Source organism: Pristiophorus japonicus, unplaced genomic scaffold (assembly GCF_044704955.1).
Source record: "Pristiophorus japonicus isolate sPriJap1 unplaced genomic scaffold, sPriJap1.hap1 HAP1_SCAFFOLD_627, whole genome shotgun sequence".
NCBI lineage: Eukaryota > Metazoa > Chordata > Chondrichthyes > Pristiophoridae > Pristiophorus > Pristiophorus japonicus.
The window spans coordinates 269,372-284,466 of record NW_027254539.1 but is presented as its reverse complement, the minus strand read 5'-3'; the positions used below and the strand labels follow the sequence as shown (position 1 = coordinate 284,466).

At 46.4% G+C, this 15,095-nt stretch overlaps 1 protein-coding gene across 1 annotated transcript in view; it reads right to left on the bottom strand.

The window, feature by feature from the left end:
* Nucleotides 1-487: 487 nt before the first annotated feature.
* LOC139255775 (uncharacterized) overlaps nt 488-15,095 on the bottom strand; it is a gene marked incomplete at its 3' end in the record, with an annotated part of 142,043 nt that continues 127,435 nt past the window's right edge. The window contains exons 10-12 of the mRNA XM_070873987.1: nt 2,196-2,308; nt 1,977-2,105; nt 488-688 (exon numbers count right to left, since the gene is read on the bottom strand). Of these exons, the coding sequence (XP_070730088.1) occupies nt 488-688; nt 1,977-2,105; nt 2,196-2,308 (443 nt within the window). The remainder of the gene's footprint in view (nt 689-1,976; nt 2,106-2,195; nt 2,309-15,095) is intronic.

Genomic DNA, 15,095 nt, shown 5'->3' with positions numbered 1-15,095 from the left:
AGAGCTCTCTCCAAGCCAGGGCCTCCAGGGTTACTGCCTCCTCCTTGCAAGCTGATGTTGGGGGAGGGGAATGGGGTGGGGGGGGGGTGGTGGAGGATGGTCACATTCTGAAATGAAGCTGCACAATTCTATTGATCTCTTAGAGGAAAAAGTTTCCCAGCGATGCTGCATATGAAGCCAGTGAACGGAATCAAGACCCGTGTCATCTGCCTCACGTTCTGGGGGAGCACCTTTAGTAGCTCCACGTGTTTATCCAATATCCTCCTTTTCATTATAAGACCCATGAGATCAGAGTCCAGTGCCTCCACAGACAAGGGAAGGCAACTCCACAGACTCCACTGTAGCCAAATCCTTACCCTAATCCTCCAGCTGCCTCGTGCTCAAGTTACAAGATCCTCATCCCCACTAGCTAGATGTCCCAGGTGAAAATCTCTGAGCTGGTGATGGGAGAAAGAAGACAGATGACAAAGGTGATGTAATGACTTACCTCATCCAGTACATCATTGATTAGTTTTAATGCCAATGGATCGGTGTCATCAACGCCAGGTGTTTCTAGAAACTCTTTCCCAATCAAAATCTTGCATGGAGCATAAACCTCAACGGTTTTCAATGCTGCTATTTTCATATTCTGCAGAGTTCTCTCTTTATTAGGTGTTTTCTGCATGGTTATGTATTCCTGCAGTTTTTCCTGTATGAGCAATTTCAAATGGGTCATTTTAATAATTGAAATTCAAAAGACATTTCCAACACACAAGTGCCAGGTAATGACCATCTCCAACAAGCGAGAGTCTAACCACCTCCCCTTGACATTCAACTGCATTACCATTGCTGAATCCACCACTATCAACATCCTGAAAGTCACCATTGACCAGAAACTTAACTGGACCAGCCACCTAAATACTGTGGCTACAAGAGCAGATCAGAGGCTGGGATTCACCTCCTGACTCCCCAAAGCCTTTCCACCTTCTACAAGGCACAAGTCAGGAGTGTGATGGAATACTCTCCACTTGCCTGGATGAGTGCAGCTCCAACAACACTCAAGAAGCTCAACACCATCCAGGACAAAGCAACTTGCTTTATTGGCACCCCATCCACCATCTTAAACATTCATTCCCTCCACCATTGGTGCACCGTGGCTACAGTGTGTATCATCTATAAGATGCAATGCAGCAACTCGCCAAGTCTTTTTCGACAGCACCTCCCAAACCCATAACCTCTACCACCTTGAAGGAGATGGGAAGCAGGCGCATGGGAAAACCATCACTTCCAAGTTCCTCCCCAAATCACACACCATCCTGACTTGGAAATATATCGCCGTTCCTTCATTGTCACGGGGTCAAAATCCTGGAACACTCTCCCTAACAGCACTGCCAGAGTACCTTTACCAAACGGACTGCTATGGTGGCTCACCACAACCTCCTCAAGGCCAATTAGGGATGTGAAATAAATGCTGGCCCACATCCCATGAACGGAAAAAAAAATTCGTACAATAGGCATTATGTCCAGACAGATCTGTCTAGTCTTCAGCTCTGACATTTCCCAATTAATTTTGTGTTATCATGGGGGAATTTTTCACGTCTCTGCTCCCAGTATGGAGCCTCACTAGATAAGAGCTTGGACCTACAGAGAATTAGACCTAGTGTTCTAGCCCAGCTCCCACCCTATCACCAGTCTAGTGAGGCTCCACAATGTGAATACTGCTGCGCAAAATTACTCCCCATATGGATTACTAACGTGAACATTTTTCCCCACGTTCCAATAATGGAGAAATCATTTCTACAAGTTCCAGTCAGTAACCTCCAGCAACGTGTTAGCTTCATGCAATTTTTAAAATATTCAACCCAAGGGCCTAATCTTTAACCTTAAGACATCCTGCCCTTTTCTCAAATTCTGTCACAGTATTCCAGTAGAAGAAAAATAAAAATAACATTTGAGCATATTTTATATTGGCATTGGCTAAATGTGACAAACCATACCCTAATAAATATGCGATCCTTCATTACATCTTCTCCATCGCCCATATAACACTCTGAAGTTCCAGCCAAGTCCTTTACACCTTGATGAAGTTGAATGCGCCCTGGATTTTCAATGTTCTGCAATATATTCTTCAAACAACACAAGTTAAATCAGACTTCCAAAATGGCTGAATCTATATTTAAATCAAAAATAACCAAGGTATTTTTAAAACTCGCTACCTGATCAAAAGTGCAATCTGAGAAGTAAGTAGTGAGAAGACAGAATAGCTTCTCTAATGCTTCACGAGAAGTGTTTCTTCGGTCTTCTACCACACCCATGTCATCATTAGTACCTGTCAGTTAAACGAAAAACGTATGATCATTAATGGTCGTGAATAGAGTTACAGACTGGACTATTTACCCAAATAGAGTTCACTTAAATATCCCAGAAATGAAATGCAAGAACATCTGTGTCTGTTGAGTTTCATGTCTGCCAGGCATTTGGGCCAAATGGGACAGACACTAGGGGTAAAAAGTTGTTTCTGCACTTCAGCCCATGTCATAGGGGTTCAAATACATAATTCCCTGAATGTGTGAGTGTAGCTAGATATAGTACAAGTGTAAATGAGTAATAATGAATTAATACAAGATACTGAGTAGGCTAGAGTAGTGTGCAGTTTTGGGCACTCCATTATAGAAAGGACTCGTAGATCCACCAGGATGGGAAACTATAATTACGAGATATTTGGAACAATTTCTCGTGGAGCTAAGAAGCAGAAGAGGAGTTACAATTGAGGTTTTCCAAATTATGAAGGGCTTTAACAAAGTGGATAGGGAAATATTGGGGTGAATATTGTGACACCTTTCTAATTGAAGCCTATGTCGATGGCAAATGGTTAGCCCCATATTCCCGATATAGGACTGTAATAAGTGGACGACGTGCGTGGTGGGGACTGTACATTTAGTTGCTGTTCTCTTCTCCCCAATCTTCCCCTTTGCTTGCTTCAGCCCTAATAATGGCTCGCCTGTATTTTATTTTCCAATCCTATCAAACAGCTTACACCGAAATCATTAACCTGTTCTTTCTCTTTACAGATGTTGAAATACCAGTATTTGCAATTCTTCATTTAATTTGTACTTGAACAACTTCACCTTTAAACCTACACTTCCTACAAGTCACAACTGTTGCAAAGGGAACCCTTCTGAGTTCTACCTATGCTTGCCTACTCATAGAATATATGGAGCATTATAGCTCAAGTCCTGGGCCTAGAAATTCAGCACCCGTCATTTGGGAGCTACGGGTGACGAATTGGGACCAAAATGGCTTCTGGGCAGTGCGCACACATTTCTGGTGCGGGCCATGCAGAACGCTATCTTGCTGAGGATGGTAGGGCAGTCGTTAGGAGCCTGCTCTAGAAGTATTGTAAGTAGGAAGATCGTGGCGTCAATCAGCGTGCAACCTTGATTTGACGGCAGCCCTGCCATTTTTGTCATTATCGCTGGAGTTAATGCCTTGTGTTAACTTCGCACAGCTGAACATGAATTCAGCAGCAGGAAGGAACCCCACGCCCCCAACCGCCCCCCCACCGCCACCACAGTGCTATTTAAATGGATCATCAACAAATTTCAGGTAACTTGCTTTTTGATTTCTACTGGCACTGTGTAAGTTTATGGAAGTGTTTGGGGCTTCTAGAGTTATTTAAAGTTGGAGAGGTGAGAATGAGTGCTTTTGCAAGTGAAGAAGCCCTTGCTGCTAACTTCAAGGGTTCTTGTCACACCATTTGCTCCCAGTCATGGGTGCTCTAGTTGTTATCACCCTTGGCCTGCAGCATGATAGGGAGATGGAGCAGAGGCAGAAAAGAGGACAAGCTGCTCGCAAAGGGAGGAGAAGGAGGGAGAGAAGGGCTCTCAGAAGGAGACTTTACCAACTAGGGTCTTCCGAGAGCAATTCTCTTACTTCAACCTGAGCGAGTGTATGGGACATCTGCACTTTACGAAGAAGGTGCACACAGAACGCCGCCATTTCTTGCAACCAGACCTGCCGCTCACTCCATGGCAAGACAAGGTCTTCTTAGGCGGTCCCTCGTATCGAGGATGACTTGCTTCCACACCAAAAAGGGATGAGTTCACAGGTGTTTCAATGAAGGGCCTGACATTCCAGGTCCCGAAATACATATTGAAGGGTAGAAGATGCCTGTGCATGGATTTTTTAAATTTGCGATGGCCGTTGCACATCAGGAGAAGGGCGACTGGATTGAATGTCACCAAAATCAAGGTCGCTGAATGGAGCGGGAGCAGGTACAGCAGGAGAGGCGGCAAGGAGCAGAGGAGTGGCGCGGTCGGGGCGAAGGAGCGGCGAGAGATTGTAGAGCGACGTGATCGGGGCCCAGGAGAGGAGAGAGCTCAGGGGCAGCACAGGCCAGCCCACACTGCGATATGTGTGCGCACTGGGTCCGTGCAGGAGAGCTGGTCTCCAGTCGTCTTGGTTAATCGTTGCCACTGGAACAAGACCTAGCTCTGTCAAGCCCATGGTAAAAACACTGCTGCCACTGGCTGTAAAGGTGACCATGGCCTTGAGTTTCTTCACATCAGGATCCTTCCAGGTTAGAGCAGGCAATATCTGCAACATCTCACAGTTTGCCGTCCACTGCTGCACAAGAGAGATGACAGAAGCTCTTTATGCGAGGGGAGGGGACTTAATTAACCAGAAAGAAGCAAGTGGAGCATGCACGTGGCTTTGCCAGGATAGCGGACTACCCCATGGTGCAGGGCATCATCGCTTGAACGCACGTGGCTTTGCGGGCATCACATATAAAGGCTGAGATAGAAACATAGAAAATAGGTGCAGGAGTAGGCCATTCGGCCCTTCGAGCCTGCACCGCCATTCAATATGATCATGGCTGATCATGCAACTTCAGTACCCCTTTCCTGCTTTCTCTCCATACCCCTTGAGCCCTTTAGCTGTAAGGGCCACATCTAACTCCTTTTGAATATATCTAATGAACTGGCCTCAACAACTTTCTGCGGTAGAGAATTCCATAGGTTCACTATTCTCTGAGTGAAGAAGTTTCTCCTCATCTCGGTCCTAAATGGCTTACCCCTTATCCTTAGACTGTGGCCCCTGGTTCTGGATTTCCCCAATATCGGGAACATTTTTCCCAGCATCTAACCTGTCCAATCCCATCAGAATTTTATATGTTTCTATGAGATTCCCTCTCATTCATCTAAATTCCAGTGAATATAAGCCTAGTCGATCCAGTCTTTCTTCATATGTCAGTCCTGCCATCCCGAGAATCAGTCTGGTGAACCTTTGCTGCACTCCCTCAATAGCAAGAATGTCCTTCCTCAGATTAGGATACCAAAACTGTACACAATATTCAAGGTGTGGCCTCACCTCTACAACTGCAGCAAGATCTCCCTGCTCCTATACTCAAATCCTCTCACTATGAAGGCCAACATGCCATTTGCCTTTTTCACCGCCTGCTGTACCTGCATGCCAACTTTCAATGACTGATGTACCATGAAATCCAGGTCCTGTTGCACCTCTCCTTTTACTAATCTGACACCATTCAGATAATATTCTGCATCCCTGTTTTTACCACGAAAGTAGATAACCTCACATTTATCCACATTATACTGCAATTGCCCACTCACATAACCTGTCCAAGTCATCCTGCAGCCTCTTAGCATCCTCCTCACAGCTCACACTGCCACACAGTTTAGTGTCATCTGCAAACGTGGAGATATTACATTCAATTCCTTTGTGCAAATCATTAATGTATATTGTAAATAGAAACATAGAAAATAGGTGCAGGTGTAGGACATTCGGCCATTCGAGCTTGCACCGCCATTCAATGAGTTCATGGCTGAACATGCAACTTCAGTACCCAATTCCTGCTTTCTCGCCATACCCCTTGATCCCCCTAGTAGTAAGGACTACATCTAACTCCTTTTTGAAAATATTTAGTGAATTGGCCTCAACAACTTTCTGTGGTAGAGAATTCCACAGGTTCAACACTCTCTGGGTGAAGAAGTTTCTCCTCATCTCGGTCCTAAATGGCTTACCCCTTATCCTTAGACTGTGACCCCTGGTTCTGGACTTCCCCAACATTGGGAACATTCTTCCTGCATCTAACCTGTCTAAACCCGTCAGAATTTTAAACGTTTCTATGAGATCCCCTCTCATTCTTCTGAACTCCAGTGAATACAAGCCCAGTTGATCCAATCTTTCTTGATATGTCAGTCCCGCCATCCCGGGAATCAGTCTGGTGAACCTTCGCTGCACTCCCTCAATAGCAAGAATGTCCTTCCTCAAGTTAGGAGACCAAAACTGTACACAATACTCCAGGTGTGGCCTCACCAAGGCCCTGTACAACTGTAGCAACACCTCCCTGCCCCTGTACTCAAATCCCCTTGCTATGAAGGCCAACGTGCTATTTGCTTTCTTAACTGCCTGCTGTACATGCATGCCAACCTTCAATGACTGATGTACCATGACACCCAGGTCTCGTTGCACCTCCCCTTTTCCTAATCTGTCACCATTCAGATAATAGCCTGTCTCTCTGTTTTTACCACCAAAGTGGATAACCTCACATTTATCCACATTATACTTCATCTGCCATGCATTTGCCCACTCACCTAACCTATCCAAGTCACTCTGCAGCCTCATAGCATCCTCCTCGCAGCTCACACTGCCACCCAACTTAGTGTCATCCGCAAATTTGGAGATACTACATTTAATCCCCTCGTCTAAATCATTAATGTACAATGTAAACAGCTGGGGCCCCAGCACAGAACCTTGCGGTACCCCACTAGTCACTGCCTGCCATTCTGAAAAGTACCCATTTACTCCTACTCTTTGCTTCCTGTCTGCCAATCAGTTCTCTATCCACATCTATACATTACCCCCAATAGTTTTGCACACTAATCTCTTGTGTGGGACCTTGTCAAAAGCCTTTAGAAAGTCCAAATACACCACATCACTGGTTCTCTCTTGTCCAGTCTACTAGTTACAACCTCAAAAAATTCTAGAAGATTTGTCAAGCGTGATTTTCCTTTCATAAATCCATGCTGACTTGGACCAATCCTGTCACTGCTTTCCAAATGCGCTGCTATTACGTCTTTAATAATTGATTGCAACATTTTCCCCACTACCGATGTCAGGCTAACCAGTCTATAATTCCTTGTTTTCTTTCTCCCTCCTTTTTTAAAAAGTTGGGTTACATTAGCTACCCTACAATCCATAGGAACTGATTCAGAGTCTATAGAATGTTGGAAAATGACCACCAATACATCCACTATTTCTAGTGCCACTTCATTAAATACTCTGGGATGCAGACTATCAGGCCCTGGGGATTTATCAGCCTTCAATCCCATCAATTTCCCTAACACCATTTACTGACTAATAAGGATATCCTTCAGTTCCTCCTTCTCGCTAGACCCTCGGTCCCCAGTATTTCCGGAAGGTTATTTATGTCTTTCTTAGTGAAGACAGAACCAAAGTTTTGTTCAATTGGTCTGCCATTTCTTTGTTCCTCATTATAAATTCACCTGATTCTGATTGCAAGGGACCTACATTTGTCTTCACTAATCTTTTTCTCTTCACATATCTATAGAAGCTTTCGTAGTCAGTTTTTATGTTCCCGGCAAGCTTGCTCTCATTCTCTCTTTTCCCCCTCCTAATTAAACCCTTTGTCCTCCTCTGCTGAAGTCTAAATTTCTCCTAGTCCTCAGGTTTGCTGCTTTTTCTCGACAATTTATATGCCTCTTCCTTGGATTTAACACTATCCCTAATTTCCCTTGCTAGCCACAGTTGAGCCACCTTTCCCGTTTTATTTTTACGCCAGACAGGGATGTACAATTGCTGAAGTTCATCCATGTGATCTTTAAAAGTCTGCCATTGCCTATCCACCGTCAGCCCTTTAAGTATCATTCGCCAGTCTATTCTATCCAATTCACGTCTCATACCATTGAAGTTACCTTTCTTTAAGTTCAGGACCATAGTCTCTGAATTAACTGTGTTACTCTCCATCTTAATGAAGAATTCTATCATCTGATGGTCACTCTTCCCCAAGGGGCCTCGCACAACAAGATTGCTAATTAATCCTCTCTCATTACACATCACTCAGTCTAGGATGGCCTGCTCTCTCGTTTGTTCCTCGACATATTGGTCTAGAAAACACTCCCTTATACACTCCAGGAAATCCTCCTCCACCGTGTTGCTACCAGTTTGGTTAGCCCAATCTATATGTAGATTAAAGTCACCCATGATAACTGCTGTACCTTTACTGCATGCATCCCTAATTTCCTGTTTGATGCCACCCCAACCTCACTACCACTGTTTGGTGGTCTGTACACAACTCCCATTAGCGTTTTCTGCCCACTGATGTTCCGCAGCTCTACCCATACAGATTCCACATCATCCAAGCTAATGTCCTTCCTTACTATTGCGTTAATCTCCTCTTTTACCAGCATCACTACCCCACCTCCTTTTCCTTTCTGTCTATCCTTCCTGAATATTGAATAGCCCTGGATGTTGAGTTCCAAGCCTTGGTCACCCTGGAGCCATGTCTCCGTAATCCTAATTACATCATTTCCGTTAACAGCTATCTGCGCAGTTAATTCATCCACCTTATTCCGAATGCTCCGCAGTGTATCGCAACCCCAAAAGTTACAACTCGCTCAATGTGCAGTTGGTGTGCGACCACGCTCAGCACATCATGATGGTGAATGCCCAGCATCCTGGCAGCATTCTTGATGCTTTTATTCTGTGCCAGTCTGCTGTTTCCTCAACCTTTGAGCCACCAAGAAAACACCAAGACAAACCAGAGGTTGGCTACTGGGTGACAAGGGCTACCAGTGCCACGTACTAGTCAGAGTAGGAATCGCAGGATAGCTCAGATGAATACGTGGCTTGAGGAGTGTGCACAAGGGAGGGATTCAAATTCCTGGGACATTGGTACCGGTTCTGGGGGAGGTGGGACCAGTACAAACCGGACAGTTTGCACCTGGGCAGGACCGGAACCAATGTCCTAGGGGGAGTGTTTGCTAGTGCTGTTGCGGAAGGGTTATGCTAATATGGCAGGGGGATGGGAACCTATGCAGGGAGACAGAGGGAAATAGAATGGGACAGAAGCAAAAGATAGAAAGAAGAAAAATAAAAGTGGAAGGCAGAGAAACCCAAGGCAAAAATCAAAAAGGGCCACATTGCAGCAAAATTCTAAAGGGGCAAAGTGTGTTAAAAAAACAAGCCTGAAGGCTCTGTGCTTCAATGCGAGGAGTATTCGTAATAAGGTGGACGAATTAACTGCAATTAATGAATATGATATAATTGGCATCATAGAGACATGGCTCCAGGGTGACCAAGGCTGGGAACTCAACATCCAGAGGTATTCAACATTCAGGAAGGATAGACAGAAAGGAAAAGGAGGTGGGGAAGTGTTGCTGGTTAAAGATGAAATTAAATTAATGCAATAGTAAGGAAGGACAAAAGCTTGGATGATGTGGAATCTGTATGGGTGGAGCTGCGGAATACCAAAGGGCAGAAAACGTATTGGAATAAAAGCCACCCCAAAGCAAACATTCCAATCAAACTATATCCATTTCTCCATCCAATATTACATTAAAAAATCAACCATTCACCCTTGTGCATTCCCTTAGTGCCCATCTTGCACGGAGCTCTGCCTATCCCAGTGCTCCTACATTGTGCTACCCCAGTGGATGCAGCATGGTTGTTGAAAGGCTGCTAATTTTCAGTGGGGGAAATGCAGATGACCTTGCAGGCGACCTCAAGGAGCTTTGGGCCTAGTAGGCCTGGCTTTCTACTGCACCACCTTGGCATGGGCAGCAGCTGTCTGGGCTGACAGGGAACAGCAAGGGCACTGCAGGAGTCGAGTGGTGGGAGGACAAATGCTGTCATCCTGAGAGAGGACAGCAGGATCGGCCTCCACAAATCCATTGCCACTCCCCCGGGGCAGCACCTCAGCAATCCTAGTAACCTGTTGGAGAACAAACTGCTGGACTGCTATGGCACCCTGCATGCTCCTTTCAACACTGGAGGAGAGGTGAAAGAGGAAGAGAGGCTGCAACTGAGACAGCCGCTTTCTGCCCGGGCTCTACGTGAACAAATAAGCCACGAGCGATACCTGTAACTTCAACCACAACTCCCCATTCACCAACAGTCCCACACCCTTTACCTTTCCTGTCACTGTCCGTAACATCCTCCTCTTTCCCACAATGCAAAAATAAAAGCCAACACAAATTACACATTCCAATCCAAATTTATAAATTAAATCTGTTATGTATGTAAACATTATAACTGTATGAGACTTGCCACCAGAGGGCGCACCTGTTGGGCGGCCCAAGGGTCACCTGCATACCTCATGCAAGCGAGTATAAAAGGTTGTCTGCCATGCTGCTTTGGCACTCTGGAGTTTTATTAAAGAGACTAAGGTCACATCAGTTTAAGCTCACAGTACTCAGTCTTGTGGAGTTATTCTAAACATAACAATTGGCGACGAGTAACAGATCGCGAACTTTCACGTGGTTATGGCCGCCGTTGGTATTCTTGAGCGATTTGTAGAGGGTGATGATTGGGAAGCCTTCGTTGAACGTCTCGACGAGTACTTCGTGGCCAACAAGCTGGATGCGGACAATAAAGCGATCAAGCGCAGCGTGATTTTCCTCACCGTTTGTGGGTGTACAACATACGGCCTCATCAAACATCTGCTAGCACCGACAAAACCAACGGAAAAGACTTATGCAGAGTTGTGTACGCTGGTTCAGGAATACCTCAAGCAGAAGGAGAGCATCTTAATGGCCAGGTATCGCTTCTATACGGACCATTGCTCCGAGGGCCAGCACTTGGCGAGTTATGTCGCCGACCTAAGACGCCTTGAGGGACCTTGTGATTTTGCTGGATATTTGGGGGAAATGCTGCAGGATTTTTTCGTGCTTGGAATCGGCCACGAGGTCATTCTTTGCAAGCTGCTATCTGCCGAATCCCCAGACCTGAACAAGGCCATCACAATAGCCCAGGCTTTCATGTTCACGAACGATAATACTAAACTGATATCTTCTCAGCATCGAAGCTCACCGGCAAGTACTGTACATAAAATAACGCCTTTAGCAGGCAGAACTGTACATGGCAGGGCCTACACGTCTGCAGCTGCAAGACCTAGAATGACTCAGAGTCCACAGTGGGGTGTAAATGCGAATCCATTAACACCATGTTGGCGCTGCGGGGGTAATCATCGAGCCCATCAATGTCGATTCAAGCACTGCGTGTGCAAAGGCTGCGAAACAATGGGGCACCTCCAGCGAATGTGCAAACGTGCTGCGACTCACTATGTGGCAGAGTCGGCAGAAGATGGTCGATCCGAAGTGGATCACACAGAATGAGTAAGAGAGGCAACTCAACCAGAGGCCGAGGAAGAAGTGTATGGGGTACACACCTTCAACATCAAGAGTCCTCCTATAATGCTGAAAGTCAAATTAAATGACATTCCAGTTTCCATGGAGTTGAACACAGGGGCGAGTCAGTCAATTATGAGCCAAAAAGCTTTTGAGAAACTGTGGGGCAACAAGGCACAAAGGCCAAACTGAGCCCGATTTATACAAAGCTGTGCACTTACACTAAAGAGCTCATACCAGTCATTGGCAGTGTGGCAGTAAAGGGATTGTACGAAGGAGCTGTGCATGACTTATCACTATGGATTGTACCAGGTGATGGCTCAACGCTGTTCGGCAGAAGCTGGCTAGGAAAGATTCAATGGAACTGGGATGACATCAGAACACTATCTTCGGTGGATGACGCCTCATGCGCTTAAGTGCTGAGCAACTTTCCGTCATTTGAACCAGGCATCAGCAACTTCACAGGCACCAAGGTGCAGATCCATCTTGTCTCTGATGCATGGTATGTTCATCACAAGGCTCGAGTGGTTCCATATATGATGAGGGAGAAAGTCGAGATCGAACTGGACAGACTTCAACGAGAGAGAAACATATCGTCAGTTGAGTTCAACGAGTGGGACAATCCGATTGTTCCGGTGTTGAAAAGCGATGGCACGGTCAGAATCTGCGGAGACTACAAGGTAACGATCAACCGAGCCTCGATACAAGACCAGTATCCACTACCCAAGGCAGATGACCTGTTCGCAACATTAGCAGGGGGGAAAGTTGTTCACCAAATTGGATCTAACGTCCGCTTACATGACACAGGAGCTGGCTGAATCTTCGACAAGATTGACGTGCATCAACACGCACAAAGGACTGTTTATATAGCACAGATGCCCTTTTGGGATTCGCTCGGCTGCTGCAATTTTCCAGAGGAACAAGGAGAGTCTGCTAAAATCGGTTCCGTGCACCGTTGTGTTTCAAGACGACATCCTGATCACCAGTCGTGACACCATCGAACACCTGCACAACCTGGAAGAGGTTCTAAGTCGACTAGACAGAGTGGGACTCAGGCTGAAATGCTCCAAGTGTGTTTTGTTGGTGCCAGAGGGCGAATTTTGGGGGAGAAAGATTGCGGCAGAGAGCATCAGACCCACGGACTCAAAGACGGAGGCCATCAAGAACGTACTCAGACAACAGAATGCGACGGAGCTGCGTTCGTTCCTGGGACTCCTCAACTATTTTGGTAACTTTCTACCCGGGTTGAGCATTTTGCTGGAACCATTGCACATGTTTCTACGTAAGGGCAACGACTGGGTTTGGGGTAAATCTCAAGAGACAGCCTTTGAGAAGGCCAGTAACCTGCTATGTTCTAATAAGTTACTTGTATTGTATGACCTGTGTAAACGTTTAGTGCTAGCTTGTGATGCATCTTCATACGGGGTCGGGTCTGTGTTACAGCAAACCAATGTATCAGGCAAACTGCAACCGGTTGCATATGCGTCTAGAAGTCTAAGGCTGAAAGAGCTGACAGTATAGTCGAGAAAGAGGCGTTAGCATGCGTATATGTGGTTAAGAAAATGCACCAATACCTATTTGGACTCTGGTTCGAGCTTGAAACCAACCACAAACTGCTCATTTCGCTGTTTTCAGAAAGCAAAGGTATAAACACCAATGCTTCATCCCACATCCAAAGATGGGCACTAACATTGTCCGCTTATGACTATGTTATCTGGCACAGACTAGGCACGGAGAACTGTGCTGATGCCCTCAGTCGGCTACTATTGCCCACCACCGGGGTGGAAATAGCGCAACCCGCAGACTTGCTTCTGGTCATGGATGTTTTTGAGAGCGAGGGGTCACCCGTCATGGCTCACCAGATCAGGACCTGGACCAACCAGGACCCTGTGCTATCACTAGTAAAAAGTTGCATCCTCAATGGGAGCTGGTCGGCTGTTCCCGGGGAAATGCAAGATGAAATTAAGCCATTTCATCGACGAAAAGATGAAATGTCCATCCAGTCAGATTGTCTCTTATGGGGTAATCGCATGGTTTTGCCAAAAAAAAGACAGGGAAATGTTTATACGTGACCTACAGTACCCACCCAGGCATAGTCATGATGAAGGCTTTCGCCAGGTCACACGTTTGGTGGCCCAGCATTGACTCGGATTTGGAGTCATGCATACACCAATGTAACACTTGCTCACAGTTGAGCAATGCACCAAGGAAGGCTCCACTGAGTCTGTGGCCATGGCCCTCCAAACCGTGGTCCAGGATCCATGTAGATTTCGCTGGCCCCTTTCTAGGAAAGATGTTCTTAGTGGTAGTGGACGCTTACTCTAAATGGATTGAATGTGCAATCATGGCATCCAGCACATCCATTGCCACCATTGAAAGCCTCCGGCCCATGTTCGCCATGCATGGCTTGCCTGACGTCCTTGTCAGTGACACTGGACCGTGTTTCACCAGTTCGGAATTCAACGAGTTCATGACCCGCAATGGCATTAAGCATGTCAGATCTGCCCCGTTTAAGCCTGCATCCAATGGTCAAGCGGAACGGGCAGTCCAAATAATCAAGCAGAGCTGAAACGCGTGACGGATGGCTCCCTGCAGACCCGTTTATCTCGGGTTCTGCTTAGTTACCGGATGCAACCCCACTCGCTTACCGGGGATCCCCCAGCGGAATTGTTAATGAAGAGAGCACTCAAAAACAGGCTCGCCTTAGTCCGCCCGGATCTTAATGATCATGTGGAAACCCGGCGTCACCGGCAAAACATGTACCATGATCGCGTGGTTGTATCCACTGACATTGATGTAAACAACCCTGTGTTTGTCCTTAATTACAGTCATGGTCCCAAATGGGTTGCTGACATTGTCTTGGCCAAGGGGGGGGCGGAAATAGAATGTTTATTGTCAAACTATGTAATGGACAAATGTGCAGAAAGCATTTGGATCAGACCAAACTGCGATTCACTGACAACCAGGAACAACTTGAAGAGGACATCACCATCATCGATCCAGCAACACACATCCAACCAGCAATCGACCTCGCTGTCAATCAAGAGGATGAACCCACCATGCCCAACAGTCCGGTCAGACCAGCCGTGCTGCAGTGCAGCAATGGCCCGACCAACTCACCCATGCCAGGGTTCGAACTCAGGCGTTCGACCAGGGAGCGAAGGGCCCCCGACTGCCTCAACTTGTAAATAACTTATATCAAAGATTTTGGGGGGAGTGATGTTATGTATGTAAACATTATAACTGTGTAAGACTTGCCACCAGAGGGCGCACCTGTTGGAGGCCCAAGGGTCACCTGTACACCTCAGGCAAGCAAGTATAAAAGGTTGTCTGCCATGCTGCTTTGGCACTCTGGAGTTTTATTAAAGAGACTAAGGTCACATCAGTTTAAGCTTACAGTACTCAGTCTTATGGAGTTATTCTAGACATAACAAAATCATGCCAGTGTACAGAAATAAACTAATCACCCTTGTGCATTCCCTTAGTGCCTCTTCAGTGTGCCTTTGCCTCTCCTGGTGTTCCTACAAGGTGCTTCCCCCAGTGGCTACAGCATGGCTGGTTGAAGGCTGCTGACTTTCAGTGGAGAAACTGCAGATGGCCTTGCAGAACGATCTCGAGCAACTCTGGGCCTTGAAGACTCAGCTGCAGGCAGAACCACCTCAGCATGCAGTCTGGGCTGGCTGGCTGACAGGCAACAGTAAAGGCACTGGCGGAGTAGCAATGGTGGGA